Source organism: Macrosteles quadrilineatus, unplaced genomic scaffold (assembly GCF_028750875.1).
Source record: "Macrosteles quadrilineatus isolate MER2022 unplaced genomic scaffold, UCM_ALF_1.0 Scaffold_7__1_contigs__length_78375512, whole genome shotgun sequence".
In the NCBI taxonomy this organism is placed as follows: Eukaryota; Metazoa; Arthropoda; class Insecta; order Hemiptera; family Cicadellidae; genus Macrosteles; species Macrosteles quadrilineatus.
The window spans coordinates 51,508,218-51,530,015 of record NW_026542600.1 but is presented as its reverse complement, the minus strand read 5'-3'; the positions used below and the strand labels follow the sequence as shown (position 1 = coordinate 51,530,015).

At 34.4% G+C, this 21,798-nt stretch overlaps 1 protein-coding gene across 2 annotated transcripts in view; it reads right to left on the bottom strand.

Annotated features, from left to right (window-relative positions):
• Positions 1 to 21,798, bottom strand: part of LOC128999104 (scavenger receptor class B member 1-like) — a 78,485-nt gene that overhangs the window by 24,813 nt on the left and 31,874 nt on the right. For both annotated transcript variants that reach the window (XM_054425463.1, XM_054425462.1), the window contains exon 2: positions 11,491 to 11,923. In XM_054425463.1, coding sequence (XP_054281438.1) covers positions 11,491 to 11,884 — 394 coding nt within the window. In that variant the 5' untranslated portion in view covers positions 11,885 to 11,923. The remainder of the gene's footprint in view (positions 1 to 11,490; positions 11,924 to 21,798) is intronic.

The following is a 21,798-nucleotide window of genomic DNA, read 5'->3' as shown; positions in this document are numbered from 1 at the left end:
CTAACATCAGTGTCCCGCGACAGCCGCTCGGCGACAGTCGCTGCGCGACCGTCGCACCTGTCGCTCCAGGCAAAACGTACCTTTTCATACCGTAATTATGGATACTAATAAATCAATTTAAAGGTCCCAATTACTTAAAACCCTCATTAACCCTAATTGTCTATTCATATTTCAGTATGATATGTAGAATATACTTTATTCATACAAATTTAAATTCCATGAAACGAATTAATCTATGCGTTTCTTAACAATTTCTCCTTTTCAAATGAGGATGTCTAAAGATGTTTAATTTGGCATATTGGGTCAGGTGTTTACAATGTTACATCGTCATTAGTTAGGCAATTTTTTTTCTGCCAATTATGTTTAAAAATTTGTAAGTGTATTATGATCATATAGATCACCACATACTTTAATATTATGTCAAGCCATTTGTCCTGAGAAAGTGCAGTCATATTTTTTTGGAGTTTTTCTACTTAAACACGTTATCATGACAAGTGAAAAATTCTCCACGTTGTATACATATCTTTTATACGTAGAATAGCTTTGCAAATTGTCAAAATTCGCTAGAGAATATGTTTAAGTTTCCAAGGAACCACAACAATGTTTTCCTCGTGAGCTCTGTACAGTACAGCCCATACTCGCGTGCCAGCTGGCAAACATCTTGATATCCTCATTAGGATTCCCGTGGGACTTACAGACGTTTTGGGCGTTCTAATGCCAATAAAATGGCTACTTTACGAGGTTGAGGAAGATTAATATGTTTTTAATATGGATGAGCACATTTTGCAATCGCTTTGCATTAAATAGAGCCAAAAATCACCCGGAAATTTGTAACAGCTGTATTCTATATGCAAAGAATGACTGAGCTGATTTAGGAGATAGATATAGTTACAAGGAGTTAAGCATAGGGAGCTAGCTGATCTAGTGGTGAGAGCACAGCTTCGTTCCCTTAGGTTCAGGGTTCAAATCCCGCAAATTACCAACATCTTTAGCTATGTGGTAAGCATGAAATCATGTGTAAAGCCGTTCCAGTTAGAGCCTACATCGTAGTAAATGAAAGTAGCAATTAAAGAGAAACAGGAGGTAAATATTCTACAAAATTAAACATAACTAATGAACGAATAAATCAAATTAAAGAATGAATACGAAGGTCTTGCTTCTGACGTTGCATAACAGTGTGTTATGCAGATGGTGAGAAAATATGAAAGTAAGCCTCCCATTGTAATACTACGCAAGATACAAAAGCTCAGTGTGTGGCCAACCCATCAATAAATTGTTTAAATATTTAGAATTTCAGCTTTTGTAATTCATAACCAATGTACGAATGTGTCATACTCCCAATAATTTATAAGTTAAAATAGCAAGTTTTTTGTGACCTTGATGTGATAAGTACATTAAATAAATCAGCATTTATATGCATGCACTTAAAAGCAAGTAGGCCTATAAGCCTGGATCTTAGAGCCCGCCCTTCCTTCCTATAAATGAAGCATATAACAAGTACCAACAAGGTGCATACCGGTACCGAGTGCTAGGCAAGAAGCCAAAAGTAATCGAGGAAAACGGGGATAATGGTAGGGAAATGGAAGAAGTTTAACAAACGGATGATGAGAGAGAGTGAACTTGGGACTGGTTGTGATGATGCAAGTGTGAGTGCGCTCACATGTAGTTAGTTAGAGAGTGTGTGTGTGTGAGTGTATTATGTGAATATACCATAACACACCTCATACAGCACACCTTGTACCTACAGATTCGTCCCCAGAGTTCTACGACCCCGACACAACACAATCTTGCGTATTTTAGGTCTTATGACAAAAATGGGTAAATGCTATGACAGTTGTGTTACTGACTAAGATCAGCTGTTTCTTAAGCCAGGACCATTTATTAAAAGCTCAATGGTCGAGGACAGCTGGGCCCAGTTTCAAACTATCAAAAAGCTTCTGACTTTTCTCAGGGTTAAACTAGCAACTTTATGATTAGTAGGTTAACACTAAATCCACCTTAAAGATTGATTTAATTTAAGCTACATGAGATAACCTCTTATACACTATTCTCATTTACAACATAACCTTGTAGGTGGGTTACAATCTTATTTGTAGTTTCTTCATCATATTGTGTGTATATTTAACCAGAATTTTTGTTGAGTTCAGGATTCATTCAGACAAAAATGTATAAATAAGATGCGAGTGTTTGCTGTGATTGAATTTGATTACACAATAACATAACAATATCACACAAATCAACAGATGTTGCCTATGCTGCTTTGCAGAGATGCATAGAAGACCAGACAATTATAACGTTGCATATCAATCAGCTTGGCCAAGGTTGTGGATGGTAAATGGGATAGAAAATGATGCGGTATTGCAGGTAATTCGCAACTCTGCAATAAGATACCTAAATAGCCACATCTATCAGCCGCCAATTAACTTATTTCTCTATGTAATGGAGATAAAAATATATATTAGGTAGGAAATGCAGACAATATTGGTAGACGAAGGACGTATTGTGCAATATAACTGATACCTGCAGAAGACGAAATGTCCTGCATCTATGATGACCATTGTGTGTTAGTTCTTCAAGGACACTATACCCAATCATCTTCTTGTCAAGTGAAATGTGTGTAAAGCAGGAAAACCACTACTGTAGTCCGACGCTCTCCGACACGACACCTTCCGACAAAATTACAGAAAGTACAGAAAGCTGCTAATTGCTGCATTTACTTACTTTGTCGCACGGTTTATACTTTTTCGTATGGTTTACACTTTGGCGCACATCAGGATTCTAACCAAACCACACAAAACAGCGTGGTTTTATGATGCACGTAATCCGTGTACGTTTGGAAATAGGTTGGCAACACTTAAAGATTCTATGATCAGCTGATTGACTATTATAACTACGATTTAACCTGTCATTTCGTGTTTATGGTTTATATTATATTTTTGTTCAACGCTTGGTTTGAACATAACCTGAAGTGTAGTATTTGAAAGATGAATTATAAGTGGGCCTAACATGTTTAAAAAAATAAACTCGGTGATAGTGATTGTGAATATAATGGTAGACTAGAAATAGCAGAAACTGAAAACATCTTTCACCTGTTACCTGAAAAATCATGAAAGGAAGTATGAACGAGCTTACGAACTGTTTTCCTCTTGGCGCGTATGTAAGAAAGTTACGAAATTGTCAGAAAATGTTTTATTGGTATATTTTCAAGAACAATCTACTTGTTTATTATGTGTTTATACTGATTAAATAAGTAACACTTAAAGATACTACGACTACAATCAGCTGGTGCAGTATTTTCCATTCCGTTCTTGGCCTGGATTTAACCTAACCTAAAAACGTGTTGTATAGTGTTTGAAAGGCTAATTATTTATAAGCTTTATAGTAGTGACTGTAGGAAAAATATAATGTGTAACACGAGTGCAAAAGGCCTCTGCTCACTAGTTACACAAATAACAATTGCATGGCTTTAAATGGTCTGTAACCTACTAGTCCGACGCTCTCCGATCCGACACCTTCCGACGACATTGCTCTCTGGGACATTGTTGTCAACGTCGGGTCCGATTGTTCTCCACTCTGCGTGCACCAGGCCTAGATTAGTCACTGACTAGCTTCGTGTGACATGAAAATTGACAAACGTTTGATCGAAGCAGTTTGAAAGTATCCTTTCTTTATACAGTAGGTTATAAAAGCAGCTTGAACATATTCTGATGCTTTCAATGATGCAAGTTTTATGAATTCGAGTGGTGAATGGTTCTTAAATTGTGGACCAACTATTATAGAAATTGATTATGCGAACAAAGAACCATCGGATGGACAAATAACGAAATCTTTTACTACTCCAACAGCCAAAATTTATACAAAAGCCTGAAATATCTAATTTCTCGTTGGTTGCTGACGGAGCCCGTCGCACCAATGGAAGGTGTCGGAGACTTGTCGGATAGGAGAGCGTCGGACTAGTGGGTTCCCATCATGTCTTGGAGCGACGTATCACATTCAAACTCGCGACGTATAGGTGTCAAGTCATGCAGTTCATAAACATTTTACACCCTACATTAGAGTATAAATCAAGCCTAGGTGTAGATTGTCTATATAAGGCAGCTGTGCCGTGTGTCAAGCATTGTTACCTGATCTCATAGTCATTGTTTTGTGTGAGCAAACCAACATTAGTTACATGTCCGTACTTGCACCTGACACACAATAACCATCTCTTGTGAAAATACCAAACTACTTAAAGTAACTTGATATGTATATTTTCAACACCTGAGATGTTCTTAAAATTTTCAGTTTTAAAGTTGCTATATGTCAATATTTATTCGTATCAAAGCTACATAATACTACAGAAGAATAGACATTTGAGAGTGTAGTTGTCTACTTCTTGATATGTGATACTTAGGTCTCACGGACGTATTTTATAAGTCCACCCCGTTTCTTCTAAATAACATAACAATTATTTACATTTTTAACTAAGGGTACGAACTTTCACTTAAGACGTTTCAGAAAGTTGTGATGGGCTACATTTACCTTAAGCGAACAGTGTCTTAAGTTTGCTATGCAAAATTATGTCACCAATGCATATCAAAATTGACTCAAAAGTAACAAATATCTTCACGATTGGGTAAAAAAACTGAGTTAAAGAAATTGTCCAACATGCCTAAAATTGTCCAAATTTTCACAGACCTCATGGGTCCAGAGATGCTAGAATCAGTGGTTGAGTGGATTATGATTTATGAATAATACAAGTTATTTTACGTAATCTCAATCTGACGTGTTTCTTCTTTTCCCAAATCTCTTAACTTTTCAGTGATTATTTTCATTTAATGCCTCTACTTCTTATCATGTATTTCAAGAAGTCTGCCAAATGCTAATCGTGTAACGAAGACGCTGAAAAATCTATACTTAATCACAAAGATGTATTTAGGTCGTTAATAAGAAACTAATGAACATCGATACTGCAATCGGTAAATCGCCTGAACGTAGCGTATGGCGATCTAGTCTTGACACAGACATGGCTTTAACCTAACCTGGTTGTGTGATAGGTGCAAGTTTTTGCGACTAGTTGTGGCCTAAATGAAGGATAATTGCGAAGGTATTGCATCGGCAGACTAGATGCCCACAACTAGTTCCCCAAGGTTTCTTGTCAGATACGTTTCCGATTTCTATAATTTTTGCACTAACCGCAACCACGGGAGAAAGCAATCGATCAAAATTTTCAAGGATAGCAATTTATCGTATTCCAACGAAAGGATTTGAGGATAATCAAAGCGAACAGGAAAATAAATGTGCAGAAATCGTATACAAAATGTTAAATTATATTTTTGCAATTTGAAATTTTGTAATTGAATGCTATCACTTACATACTGCTCGTTGCCAAAACAATTGAGTTATTAAATGAATCGAGAAAGTACACTATAAGGCCTACGCAGGTAGAAGATGACTTAACAATTACTTGTGGTGTCAATGCTCCTTGAAATATCCAACATGTTAACTATTTTCGGTCGGTTTGACTTGAGAATTCGTATTTATTTTTTTTATTTTCACCCACCAATTTATGGCCCACCAACAACAGGTTTGACAGACCTAAACACGAATTTTGGAACTATTCTCACCACGAAATATTGACATATTGTCATAAAATAAACAATATTATTGATCAATATATCATGAAAATATTGTCATAAATCAATTCTGGAGGTAATGCTGAATAAAATGTTCTCTCTAAATGAAACTGTACTACTGTTTGGATTTTATATAAACGTACGTTACATAAACTATCAATACATTACCGAAGTTACGATCGGTAGGCGATATTTCAGAAAGTACCATGGGTTAGGTTGCAGTTTAAAACAACGTTTCCTACCTGACAATGCGGGCTTTCTTGCAATGATTATAGTGCGCAAAGTAGCTATCTCCTGCATTTACTTACTTTGCCGCACTTATTTTACTTTTCCGCACACCAGTATTTCAACCAAACAACACAAAACAGTGTGCTTTTATTAGGCACGTAATACGTGTACGCTTGGAAATAAGTTGGCAAAACTTAAAAGATACTACGACTGCAATCAGCTGGTGCAGCGTTTCACAGCGTTTTGAATTTTGATATTATGACTTAACTGTTGTTGGGTTTTGACTTGGTAGTCCAGTGGCTATCAGAATGAATAATATGTTGTTGGGTGTTGACATTCTATCTTCGATCAAACCTTGGTAGCCTAAAACGTGTTGTTTAGTGCTTGAAACACTAATTATTTATATGCTTTATGGTAACGGTAAGAAAAATATCACGTGTAACGCGAACGCAAAGAGCACGTGCAGCAAAGTGCCACTTCACGCACTAGTGACACAAATAACTATTGACAAATTGCAGTTTTTACCAAACTATCCAGTCTCACGACATTTCGCCCACTTTCGCACCTGACTGAGGGCTGCGGCTTCTAGTCAATTAGTAGATAAGTAACAGAATCGCCGACGTTGAGGAGGTGGGACCGTAGTCTGGGAACTGTCTATTGAGGATCCCAAGTCCTCAGCAATTATACGATCAGGCTCAAGGACTAGTCGATTGTATTTTCCCGCGTTCGAAGTATAGGTTTCATTTCAAACCCCATGTTCATCTTAATGCACGTCGGAAAACGTGTAATTAAATTCATCATGAGACAAACAACTATGAAAACTAATGAAAACTTAACAACTAATGAAAACTAAACAGAATGAAACTATCAAACTACAGTGAAACGCGTGTGGTGTGTCGTTGGTAATTATAAGTAACTGGGCAAGATTAGACTTTAGACTGATAGTATGATTGGTGAAATTCTGGACATGGATCATTAAGCTCATTTCAGCGTGTAAATCTAGTTAATATAACCAAGCTAAAATAGTTAGTAAAATGTTGTACAAGATTATGATACTTGAAAATAAATTAACATGCATTTGGTTGGACGGATGGTCAACGAATTGTATAAGAGTCAGAAAAGTTACAAAGATGCATAAGTACAAATAGCCGAATACAAAATGGTGGCTAATATTGACAAGTAATTTCATTTTGATATGTATATGTGATGATAAGCACATGAAGTGGAACGGTAGAGAAAGATAAGGTTTATTGGTTATACATAGGCAGAGATATACAGGGTATACTGTAAGTAAACATACAAACACCGGCAATAAGGCAAAATGAGATGTAACCTGACTAGCTTATTAGCCTTATTCTACCTCATTTACAACTAAAAATCGATCGTGATATTTTAGCAGTTTTTATTTGCTTTTTTTGAACTTTGTTCCTCTTAATGGGAAATTTTAAATGCAAAAGAAAAGTTTTTTTTGTATTTTTTCATAAAACTAGCCGTTTATTTAGTTGTACCAATTTTTAAATTGTAAACAAAATTATTCTTTATTTTCAGTATAAAAACAAACAAATTGTGCTTTATGATTAATAATTATGTCGAAGGATTTTCTTAAAATGTTTGAAACAAGAAAAGAATTATGCAGGAAGTAACTAAGACATGTTACAGCTGTTTCATGAATCTTGTAAAGATGAAATAAGAGCTAATCTGATTGTTCCAATTCCACCAATCAGCTTTAACAGTCAGACCAGTATAAAAGACTAGGTTTGCATGTCAGATCCCTCTTTAAGTCAGAATGTGTTGTACAGTGATGTTAAGAAAAGTTAAAGTTGTTAATATATTTTAGTGAGATTAAGCCCAGGAAAACTGGTATGTAAATCAATTTTATTAAAACATTTAGTTCATCTAGTAGGTCTGTGAAAAGAAAAATGATTAAACATTGATCATATTTTAAAAACTATTAAATTTGTTTGTTTTTAGGGCACATGATTGTTGGTAACCAAAAGCAATTTAAATTAAAGAATGATGGTGAAGAATTTGAAGTATATTATTTCCAATCATAAAACCTATTTTTCAAAATTAATTGTAATGAAGCTATAATCAAGAATTTTAGGAAGAAATTAAATTAAAACCAAAGTTTCGTTACATAGTATTTTAATTATTTTTGTGCAACTTAAAATCGTGATATTTCGACTATTTTTTTCCAATCTTTTTGAACTTGGTTCAATTTGATAAGAAATTTAAATGGAAAATAAAAGTATTTTAGGATTTTTTTTTTCATAAAATGAAATCATTTTTTTCTTAAATTATAAAAAAATAAAATGGTCACCATTAAGCAACTTTGAATCGGGTTGAGTCAAGTTTTTTTTTGCATAAATCTCTTAACATAGGTACATACTAAGTTGCATATAGATCGGTTGCAACAATTCAAAATTAAATATAAAAATAATGTGGATATCTAGAACGAAGCGAATTAGGGGAAAAAAATCAATCTTGATTTTCTCTTTAATCTTAACCGTATAACCAATTCCCGGAGTTTGGCTGTTTACTTACGGGAAATCCTGTATACATTTAGAGTGCCCGGTAAAGGGGATAGACGTGTCAGAATAAAATACTCTTCAAAATATATAACGCGATGAAAGGGTGGATTCAGGGAAAGAGGGTATACTGTAGAAACATAAATGAATGTGTATATAAGCTAATGAACCAGAAAGATTACCAGAAAGACAGATGAAGGTAGAGAGTTAGATAGGTTGCTGTAAACTGATAGAGACATCGGTGTTTAAAGGGTTGAATGTGAATGAATATGTATATTAATGTGTAAATGGATAGTAGAGGGATAGAGAGGGCTAACCCGGCGAGCTAGTCATTCCCGGTGACGCAACTAGCCGGTGTTTATTAGGTTTGTGTGTCAAGTTCTATGGCCAGTGCGCTTGGGACAGGCCTTATACTGTGACCGACCACAGTCATACCATGTAGACAAGGTTATCAGTGCCATGGACTTCATACAAACTGCAGAATATCCGTCATCGATGCATTTGAAGTGTTTGATCAAATTGGTGACATTTCTTATAATTTTTTTACTTGTCCCTAAAACGATTTTTTAAATTCTGTGACCTCAATCATTTCCCAGTAAGCCTATAGCGTTGGCTCAAAATAATCTAATTATAATGTTATGTGACAGTAACGACTTTTAATTTGGGATAAGGCGTGTTTTCTCATGAAAATGGTTGGAGTGGTTTAAACAAAAACAAAATATTCATTTAGTCTTCTTGGTGAGAGTACCCGGTCTGGCTGCCATTGTAGGTTTTGTCTTAAGATTCATCAAAGGCCAAAAATGCAGTTGGTTCAGATTGTTGGATAAGATTTTATATTAATGTTAATTTACTTTCACAATGAATCTGTCTGTCACTTAAATCAACTATAAATTACCTTAGTCTGTAGGTATCGTAGGTCATGCTTAGAGGGCGGTGTAAGGCAAATTAAATAGACTATACAAATTTCGGGGTGCAATATTCTATTTTACTCTAGTTTTTCAATTTCCTCCTCGGTCAGTAAAAAGTAGAATGAGTCAACAATCATTTTATGATTCGATTGGATAGCAACGGACATAGACTAACTATATTTCCAATCATAGTAAGTGCAGTTCAGTTCTCCATTACAGTACTATATAGAACATTTTTTTACTGTGAAAATTCATGTAAACTATTCCACACTCGCGAATATTAGAAAAAAACTGTATGGATGATAAAAATAACACATGACGTCACTGGCTATACTAATAGCTGTAACAGCTGGTTTGACAGTTCCATTCAAATTTAATGAAATCATGTATACTTTCAGGCGAGTGACATCATTTGTTTATGTATATGGTCCACACCGTTTCTGTTCTAATATTTACAAGCACACCTAATAATTTACATTTACTCTACTAACTCGAAATCCTACGCAACGGTAATTCATTCAGTTAATTAATTTACCCCTCAGGTTTTATTGAAAGATCATTTGACAGGGTATGCTGAAAAAAAGTATCTTTGTTGGTTTAGTTCAGGGGATATCCCCTATTTTGTACCATTGTCCTTCAACATACAGGATACCAAAAGGCACGTCCTATCTCCAATTTCTCTATTACTGTTATACATTTCACTCTCTCAACTAATTCCAAATCAAATGGCACATGGATAATTTTCAAGGTGGCCCTATCGCTTATCCAGATAATTCGTCACTTATCTCAGAGATTACTGATTCTAAGTTCTGGACGGCTTCGAGATCTGCACTTCAGAAATCTAAATGAGCAATTGGTTTCCAGATTGATTGTTCCCAAGACCAATATTTATGTATGTAAAAGGTGAGATTGGACTATTGGTTAGACCGCGGAATTTGAGTCCAGGAGACCCAATTATAAATCTCACTAATCCGCTATCCACTTCAAAATTTCAGGCAAGGAAATCTTTCCATGGAATGGAGAACTTTCACAATTAAATCCATGTGATAATGACTATATAGTTTATATCTTATTTATTCTGAAGATCTGCTTATATTTTAACCTAGAAATAAAGGTTGACAAAATAAATGTGGCATTGCACTTGAATTACTGGCACTTGTCTTCCAATATTGATCTATGACTCTGAGCCAGACGTTGGCTGGGGGAGAGGTGGAATTGCCGTTTGCAGCACGGGTTAATGTGGATCAAGGGCAGGTTAAGTTCAACTCGTTTTTGCATAACTCGTTCCGTTCTTTTGGTTCTAGGTGATTGGACGCCAATGCCCATAGCCTCGCACGTTCACTATAGTTTCTGGATAAACCGATAGAAATTTTAAATTTAATGAAACTATGGGGTCATTTTTAGGTCTGAGATTCAATTGCACCTTAATCTGTAGCTTTAGCTGGTGTATGAAAAGGATCAGTGAGCATTTACTCCTTGCATTTCTTTCTAATCGTTTTACATTTATAATTTTTCTACAGTGTTCATAGGGCAATGAGTATATTCGCGAGGAGATGGAGAATTTCAAACGAAACCCGTTTTCACTACTTTTATAAGATATGACTGGGAATGAAGGTTAAATATATTGAAAGAAAAATAAAAGAAGTGCGTTATAAATACATCAATGTATATATAGGAGATTATGATAAAAGTCAATTATCTTCGTTACGTGTTGTGTCTAAACAGGTCTAAAGAGGTACTATTTTAATACTTTCAATAAAATATTATAGATAACCTGTTTGTAAATAAATAGATGCGAATTAACTATAAACATTTATTGAAAGTGTTAAAAAAGTAACTCTAATCACAAACATTATGCAGCAGTTGTTTGGTTATATATTAAAAAATAATAATACCCCAGTTCCAAATACCTGTATATATATATTCAAACCTCCAGTTGCTTTATTGAATTTTTGTCAATGCTGGAACAAAATCCACTTTTAGACCTGTGTCCCAATTTAAGTAATACGACCCCCTCTCACTTCCCAAACTCAGCTGGGGAGGTTGCTGAATATGTGATATTATAATACAAATTTAAAATAATCATCTACAATTTGTTTAAATTGGTTTCCTAGTGTATGTTACTGACTACAATCACTTATCAAATGAAGTTTGGTCGAGTTTACAGACTATTTTATTATATATACAAATGATAATATAAATGTAACTTACAGCAGTACGAGGAAGACTTATGCCTGGTAGGTACCACCCTAGGGCCTGTCCCCGACCCCGCTGAAGAGCTGTCTCCTTGACTCTGGTCTATGGTTGTCAACAACCTCTCGTTCACTTTGGGATCAGTGGCGACTTTTTCCACCGTCTTGTGCTTCTTCACCCCGATATCGAACCCTTTTATGCACAGGTCTTCTGCAGACTTAAGAATCACCAAACGCGGGCTAGATCCCAACAGAGTCTTTCGTAAGTTTAAACAGTCACTTTTGTCTTTCTTAGTTTTCATTTTCTCCGCTCGAGTTTTCTCACAGTGTATTTTGACGTCTGCCATGTTCCTCTGGTAGAAGTTCTTGTCGGCGACCCCTAGGTCACCCGCGCCTTCGCTCCTGGAGTTCATCTGTCCGATCCTCGGCCACTAGCTCATCTTTGACACGACCTGAAACATGGGCAACTGATATAGGAGCGACCATGGTGTCGGTTTAATGAACTGTGATGCGTTGGTAGACCAGTGACCTGAATGTAGGTTTTACTTTATTCGATCACAATATCAAGACTATTGAACCGTTTGCTGCTAATGCAATTCTTACTGTAAACATAACCGATCGTATGTAACATGTAAGTATAAGATTTCAAATGTAAACAAATTGTTCATTTGATGTTTATATTAAGTCATTAGTTAATGTTTGTTTTCGTCACCACATCATACTAAAGCATTGTTAACTCGCGATCACAGTTAAAACTAAGTAGGTCAAGCGGACGCGTTTACGTGTATTTTATACTGCTATGATTCGTTTGTCAGATCGGTTGGAACAGTTGCATTAAGTTCAATTCCCATGAGGCCAAATCATTTAAAACTCTAGCCTTTTACCCAATGATACAAGTATAAATTTGAACAAGTGGGATTTTGAGCTAACGAAACATCCTCAATATTTTCAGGGATCCTCGATTGTCACAAACAGTTTTATGAATTATTTGCACAATTAGTGTTGTGCAATTAGTTGTGTTAAGGTTTTGTATCACATGTTTTGTTTGACGATTGTAACATTACAATTCTACTATTTACCTCTACAAATTAGTTAGCTTAAGTCCAAAATAAAACGATAAAAAATTACATTAATTACTAAGCTAATCAGCACCTGCATGTATTAAAAAAGCAAAGTTTTTAATTAATCCACTGAAACACAGTTTAATCTTCATTAACTATCAATATGAATATTGATACCGAATTAGATATAAATAGATATGACCTAAAGGTCTAACAATATCCAAACACTTTTTGGCATTTACCTTGCTAGGTGTGTCTACTGTATACAAGCCATGCATTTAAAGAAAGTGCGTACGTAATTATAAGGCAATATGGCACTTGATATAAGGCGGGGTAGGTTTACAGAGAGTCACAGTTAACCTCAAAACTTATAAAACTGCAAAATTAATCAACCGTCTATGGTTGGACATTTTCTTTGTTTATGTTTATGTTAAATGTTTTCTGCTAATTTACATTTAGAAGTTTTACGGAGTGCACATCCGCCTTTCGGGATTTTTTAGCTAACGTATTCAAGAACGTACACAAAACGTGACGTGAAGTTCAAGCTCGACAATGTGTATAACTGCTTGGGATTCCCAACAACCTACGTGCAGTCGACCCAATGTCTCGGCAAACACATTAATACCAAAGAATGTACCGTGGTTTGCTCAATGGTTTCGTGAACAGCAAATTAACCATACCATTCATCAGTGTCACCCAAACAAATGCAAAATTGTTGTCAGTTGCAATGGAATTATTTGTTTCTTTTATGCCAGGAATATTTGAATTCAACTAAAGCCGTCTAAAATTTCATCTTACTTCCATTTTGATGTGCTATAGTTTGACCTTTATACTTTTTAACAGTCAACTTTATTATTTTAAAATAATTAAGCATTTTTAAAAGATTGAACCGTGTTGTTAAAAACATTTACGCGAGTTGCGTACACTACTTTACCTACGACAGTGTTTTAATTACTAAAAATCACTACTTATAACTTCTAAGAGAAGTTATGTTTTCGTTTATATCCTCCCATTGCCGCTGACAGTGATGTAACGTAACATTGTACTAAACACTAATTATTGCACCAGTCTACAATGAATTTGGCCTGAACAGCTGATTAGTTGAAGTTCGCATCAATACCATTTTACTTCTTCTCTCTCAATCCTCAACCCTCGTTGGTCCGTTACCCTTGTTGTTATGAGTAAAACTATGCTGTTATGAGAAACTTTTCAGATCTAAGAACTGAACTGAAACGGCTACTTGGCCGTAGGTATAGATCTAACGACACTCGTAGAAGTTTTTTTAAATGTGTTTAGATCTTGTATGGTATTTAATCAAACGAACAAAATGAATTTAACCATAGCGAACCATACGGCTGCGAAGAATCATTTAAATTAAACTATGGCCAAAATCACACCTCTTTAAAATAGGATAGAATAAGTAAATTTTCGATGTTATAATAAATAAATAGCATAAACTCACGAAGTTCATTTAAACTAACATAGTATAGTACTGTATTAAATTCATTTAAATCAAATCCTTAATTTATTATTGGTTAAATTTGAAAAATTAATTATTGAATCCCAGCTAAATTTATCTAATTTACATGAAACACACTCTAAAAATTGATATTCTAATTGTTTCGTGCATGGACAAAGTAAATAAAATAGAACGGGGATAACCCAACTCCGCGCGGTGGTCAAATTTAAGCCGAGGAAAAGTTTTATGGTCCCCAAAGGGTCCAGTCCAACTCCGCACGGTGGTAACTTTTAGTATATAGTCCAACTCCGCGCGGTCCAGCTACCTTGTTGTGCTCTTGGATGAGATATGAAGTGTTTAATATACAATATTCTTATATATATTTATATATATTATACCTATGTTCCAAGAGTAATGTTATACTTTTATTTGTTCACAACTACTTAATTCATGTGACAGGTTAGGTTAGGTTAATTATTATGTTTTGATGACTTCAAAACTTATAAATTCACAGTCACTCTTTCTCACTGACTTTTTTCAACACTGTGCCGCACCGCGAGGGACCCGAGTGACCACCGCGCGGAGTTGGACAGTCGGTTTTGACAGGGTTCTGACCACACGCGGAGTTGGGATAAGGCCAATAGAACACCGCTCTTAATAATATCCAAAATCCCTTGGTTTACCTCTAGGAAGAGAGACTTCATTTTTTATACAATTAGTTTACCTGTTGAAGGGACACTACACATCACCAGTTAATATCCAGTTATTACGGCGCCTTAATAAAAAAAACCCACAAAGTTCAACAACGTTCATTAAATTATAAATTTAAAATTCTACACCAAAATACGTACTTGCTAGTAAAACAGTCCTTTAAAACGTCAACAAAATTCGATTAACGTATATAATTTTGACTCATGAAAATTTAAGGAGTCCATTATAGTACTAATAATTCATAAAACACGCGATTATATTCATAATGGTTCCGAAACTTGAATGTTAATATATAGAGTAGAACGTTTAAGTTAGTCATCAGCTGGCTAAGGTCGACAACCCAGTAAGCGCAGTTGCATCACTTGCTAACCGGTTCGTCTCGCACGATCTGAGCTCGGCTGAGTTGAGCCCTAGTTGAGGATATCTTCAGATCAATCTTGCGCTAATACATTCACTATTGTTCTGATTCATACTTGAAATTTACCAGACCCCTTGTCATTACGTTTCAAGTATAGTCCTCAACTTTAATTGGCTGTGTTTAACGCTATTGCGATGCAATGTACTGAATATATAACTACCGACTATATAACTTGGCATTTTAAGTAGTGTAATGTTAAGAGTTATGTAATTTCAGCTTGAGGTACTCTAAAGTAACTGGTAGCGTTTCTGTCATTATCTGGGTTTTCTCAAAATAACAATGATATGGAAAGCTATAAATAAGTCTCGAAACTGTAATACAGAATAACAGAGTACGTTATTAGATTATGAAAGTACCTATTTCAGAAGTTCTTGCCTATCTATATATATCTTGACTCTGCAGTAAAGCTTTTGTGCATATAATTTGAATATAAAACATTTATTATGTATAAAATTGTCGTCAGTAACTAGATTTTTATCCGGGCCGAACACACCCTTGTGCCTTAAAAATAATTTGTATGTTTATTTATGTATACATTGGAATTATACAAGTGAAAAATACATCTACATGGAAAGTAAAATGTTGTGCCCTAGGTTACAAATATTTCTTTCATCTGTCTCCGATGATTAACAGTTGCATTACTCATGCACTCAAGTCTTAAGTTTCTACCCTGTCAAATTCATGGATGAATATTGTATTAAGCAGTAAAGTTGACATTGGTGTTGCACTCAAGTCTTTAATTTTACCCTGCCATTGATGTGGCAAGGGCTCAGTTTTGTATTAATCAGTTAAAATGCCATTAGTGTTGCACTTAATCCATTAGTCTCTACCCTGTTACTGATGTGGCAAGTGCTCCGTTTTGAATTAATCAGTAAAGATGCTATTAGTGTTGCACTTAATCCATTAGTTTCTACCCTGTCACTGATGTGGCAAGTGCTCAGTTTTGAATTAATCAGTAAAGATGCCATTAGTGTTGCACTTAATCCATTAGTTTCTACCCTGTCACTGATGTGGCAAGTGCTCAGTTTTGTATTAATCAGTTAAGATGCCATTAGTGTTGCACTTAATCCATTAGTTTCTACCCTGTCACTGATGTGGAAAGTGCTCAGTTTTGAATTAATCAGTAAAGATGCCATTAGTGTTGCACTTAATCCATTAGTTTCTACCCTGTCACTGATGTGGCAAGTGCTCAGTTTTGAATTAATCAATAAAGATGCCATTAGTGTTGCACTTAATCCATTAGTTTCTACCCTGTCACTGATGTGGCAAGTGCTCAGTTTTGAATTAATCAGTAAAGATGCTATTAGTGTTGCACTTAATCCATTAGTCTCTACCCTGTCACTGATGTAGCAAGTGCTCAGTTTCGGTTGGAGCCGAAGCTCAAGGCACTGCTAACACACTGACACAGTTTAAATTGCTCCCACTCGATTCATTCTCGATATTGTCACGGGTCACCGCTGAATTTGTGAAACTATCCATCACGATTGGTTTATAAAATCGTTTTTCCTTAATAACTTGTAATGCCATTTCTTGATTCTTCATGGTTGTGCCAATAATAAAATAGGGTAGCCCTATTGGGTGGGGAAACCTTAAAATTTGAAAATGATATGAATTATCAGTGTGTTTTCATTAACAGAAGGTCTTAATGTATTATTTTTAAGATTGATTCTATTCTAAGAAATTATTTTGGTCTTTCCTCAATGTGCACTGGTAGTATATTTTTTATTTTTTTTTAATAACGATAGCCTATTTATACAATAAATTAGTCCATATAAAAAAACGGAAACCATTTATTCACTGACCAATCAAAATGAATTTCTACAAAACTATGAACGGAAAACCTATTATGGCAGTTCCATAAGCTTATGGAATAGACCGGTGTGCAAGAAGTCGACCAGCGAGCCAAAGGCGAGTTTTTATATACATTATTACAATGTTGTTCTTGATGTAATTAGTAAAAGTAATTCCGAATTAATATAATAATTGGCCGTCTTCATTATTTAGTAATTAAGGTTGGTCTATTTTTCTATGAAATAAAATTCCTACACATTAAGATGCTGAGGCTTTTGGAATGTTGAAGGTTTCCCAAATTGAAAATATGACCTGTATTGATACTGTGGACTTACTTTTCAGGTCTTCCGTATTTCACATGGGCTTGGTGTTTCTTAAATCTAGTTTGGATTTGTCTTATTGTTTAGCCAATATATTTCACATTACAATCATAACAATTAATTTCGTGAATTCCAGACCATGTCGAATTTTGAAGGGTTTTTTCGGATTGCCTAATTCTGATTTCAGTAGGTTAATAGGTCTGAAAGCTAAATTTTGTAGTGTTTTATTCTTGAAATTTTGCAAATTTTGAGTTTTATGTTATACTAAACAAATTCTTATATTTTTAATTGAATTTTAATTGAAATTATATTATTCATATAATTTGTTTAGGCAATGTATGTTTGCCAATATTCCATGAATAGTCCCTTCAAAAAAGAGGCACAGACTTAAGAGAGTTATAGGTTTATAAAATCGTTTCCTGTAAGTTATTCATAGTACGTGAAATCTAATCATTTCCACCCGAACCAACCAAAAGTAGGCTGGGTAAGCTATTAGACACTGTACGTAAGAGAGTACCCTATAAATGCTAAGTGTCCAGTATGGCTTATACTACAGATTCAGGCAATATTCAAGGTCATTTAAGGACAATGATCTCATCTCGTTATCACATATGCATGTACATTTTGACCCCGTTTCTTCATTCCTCCAACTTGACACATTAATCCTGTGCAGGGACGCCATGTTCACTAGGATATCTTAAATCCTAGAACAGGAAAGGACACATGAAAGTTGTAAAACAACTCATCTAGAATTCGTCACATTAATTATCACTTGTGTTTCTGTCAAATATTAGTACCTGACTAATTCAACATAACCCATATGTCTGCATAACACATTTTCCTTTGGGTCATAAAAGGTCTGAAAGATCTTTTTTCAGAAGTAATTGATTAATTAGTTTACACAATTTAGTCATCGCACTTTTAAGATGATCGTTTTTGTGGTATTATTGGCAAAACATTTTACGTCAAGCAGTTCCGCCACAAACTTGACGACCACCGACACAACAGTTTCTGTAAGGAAATAATTCTTTTTTGTGTTTTGTCCATATTCTTTAACAAAATATATTATGACGAGGTTTTTCTACCTAATTTTATACTTTAATATTTTTAAATCTAGGGTTGGTTATTGATATTACTCCAAAATTGCCCAATGAAGATTTTAGTTCCTATTTTGTAGAAAGTCTTTTACTGGCTTCTACGTAAATTTGTAAATAAGTTTTTGTCTCACATCAACAATAAATAGACCAAACAATTTTGAGATATCAACAATGATGGGGATTTTAAAGGATTGCCCCATTGAGTATGTTCTACAAATATAATAGAAATTATTTTCTTGTTGGCTGTTCAGATGTTAATTATTTACTTTCGATCGCAATATACATCAATTTTCAGAAGTCCGATTTATATTTTAAAGATACTTAACCATTCTTCGATTATATTTTCATACTCAATTTTATACAATACATATCCACTTGTATTTCATCCACGAAGAGTAAGTTTTTGCAAGTATTTAATCTAATTTACCCCAAATTAAGTTATGAAATTTTACTGGAGCTAGGAAAAAAATGTTATTCAAACAGGTATTTGCTATAATGTCGATATACATTAAAATGATAAATTTCTATTAATGCCTCATGAAGTCCCATTACTTAAAATACTCCAAGAAGCTTAAATCACAAAAGAGTGCTTACTTTTATGTACTCTTTTGTGTTCTAAATTTAAACTTTAAAAGTTGGCGGAGGAAATAAATATGTAAAGTAAACCCTAGTTCTCACGTAAAAATTTGTAGTTTTATCTACTTAAAATTACAATGTCTTAAGCAGTTCCAGGGGTAAATACAGACAACTTGTACAACCATTACACTACCAACCGATTGTGAGAGCATTTCCGTGCAAGACTCACAGTTTGACATTACTGTAGCATCTCTAACTAGAAACAAACAGAATTGAAGACCACGTCCATCAAAGGACGACCTGAAATCCTTGGACATTTGTTGATGGTTTGCGGAATCCTTACGATGCCAGAGAACCGCATGAATGCCCTAGAAACGTGGAGTGAAGGTCATCGCCTTCTACTGGTAGTGGTAGCATGGTCGTTCAGCATCATACCTCACTACCCATCTACCACTCTACCATTATACCGATCTACCGACCTACCATTCTTATTGAATCCTATACATTTACATGGTATGTGGTAATTTTCTTTTTGCAAAATGTTGAAATTTCTATTTATTTATTTGTTTCAACAGATAACTCCAATTTCTAATAATACCTTCATTAGTAACAGTCTTATGGCAGAATAAAGTAGTAAAAATATCAATATTTACGCTAATGGGAAATTTAAAACCCTATAGATAGTTTGATACAAATTAAAAACCCAAACCTGTATTCACAACGAAGTATTCCCAGAAAAGAAATAAAAGAACTCTAAAAAAATCACGTAATAAAAAGAACAAGTACTAACATTTAGTTTTTGTTTATATAAGCCTTAAGTATTAACCTCATTACCTCCAATGTTGTAAATAATGTTTACCTACGACCGTTTTTTAAAGTAGCCATTTCAGTTCAGTTCTTAGAATTGAAAAGTTTCACTTAACAGCTGTTTACTTTCATATCAGCATAGTTTTTCTCATATCAACACGGGTAACGGACCAATGAGATTCAAGGATTGAGAGAAAAGAAGTAAAATTAAAATGTTTCGAACGTCAACTAATCAGCTGATCAGCTGATTAGTTGACAATTTTAATTGTTGGTCCGTCTTGTTCAATGTTCCTGTTGATACTCGCGTAATTTTAACCTAAGTTGTTGGTTAAAGGAAGGTAGATTAAACTGATTTTAAAATTTCAGTTTTAGTGTAAGTGAAGTTGACGAGATGGAAATGAGAGCACAAACTGTTTGTGCTAATCTTTTGCCACCAAAATTGAAACAAATGTATGAAATTACATACCAGCAATTCATTAAATGGACGAAGCAAAATAAGGTTAGATTGTTAAATAAAAATGAGCTTCTGGTTTATTTTGAAAACCTCTTAAACGTTGTTTCACCCAACTCGTTGTGGACGACATATTCGATGCTGAGATCCAACTGTAAATTAACTGTTTCACTATATTGTTCAGTTGTCCAAATAAATAAAAATAGTAACGTATTATTTAACGAAATTCTACAAACACGTAATTACATGAAATCAGCTGATTATACAATAAGTCGTTGCTTTCAGTGGCAATGCCAATCAACGAAAACATAACCTCTCTAAGAAGTTATGAGTAATGATTGTTAGTAATTTCGTTGCGTAAACTACTATTACGCACTATTTGCAGTTTGTGCGATATTCTATTTATCATCAAAAATTATTTGTCTTGTATGTTCAATACGTTATCCAATTTACAATATTCATGAACACGCTCATAGAATGAAGATTAGCTATTGTCTGTAATAAAATTCAATATTCAGTGATTATCTAGATTTTTCGTCTATTAATTATTACTTATTCCTGTCCAATACGGTTACAAAAATCCATCCAATAACAAAAGCTCATCTACAACTCGATTATCTTTAGTTAGGAAAATAGAAATGCATGCAAACCTAATATTGCATATCGTAAAATAAACAGAGACAGAGTTTATTAATTACGTGGAATAATTATTCACCGTATTTAATCTTAACCTAAAATAGTCCACAGTTACACTAGTGTTCCTTTTTTCCCTTGACCTGAAAGTTGTAATAAAATACACCACCGATTTAATCCCCAGATATTATAAGGTGGTGTTTGTTTCTATATGTTAACCTTAAAATACTTATTTAGCAATATTATATCATATGACGGGGAGCGGCCTAGTGGTACAGTGCGAGGTTTGGTCCTCGAGGTCTCGAGTTCAAATCCTACCAATCACTTTTATCGACTCTTTACACCTTGACTGAATTAATAAATACCATGTAAATAAATACTATGTAAATGTAAAATAAATTAAATTAAATTAATTAAATACTGTGTATTTATTTTGTAGCGTTTCATAATTTTGGGTTTGCTTATTGTTAGTCTCTACTTCTTTAATATTTATTGTAATTATTGTTCCTGCATGTTAGCTAGTCTTTATTGCCACTTGCTGTGATATTTATCTTTTTTTCCTCAACCTTACTTCGTTAATTCTAAGTGTAGGTAGTAGATAGCTGTAATGGTCACACGCATGTATTATAACTTTATCTTTTTTACCTTTGGCCATTTGTAAAAAAATTGCAACGTACAATATAAAATGGTGTTTGCCGTATATAAATAAAATAAAATAAAATTAATAAATAAAATTAATGAGTGAAATGGTTCCAGGCTAGATCCTAGCGTCGTAGGATGAAATGTAGGACATAAAATGCCACTTTTGATGACGCTATGTGTTTATTATAGCAGAAGACTAGAGCACTCCTAACCAAAACAATACAATGCACCGGTAGCTTGCATCACGGTATGTACAACGTTTGTAGAAAGAAGTGTTATTTTCGTTTGTCGTGACAGATGTCAATAGACTGTTGCTCTCAACAGATGATTCTGACATTACCTGTCACTGAACATAATGGTT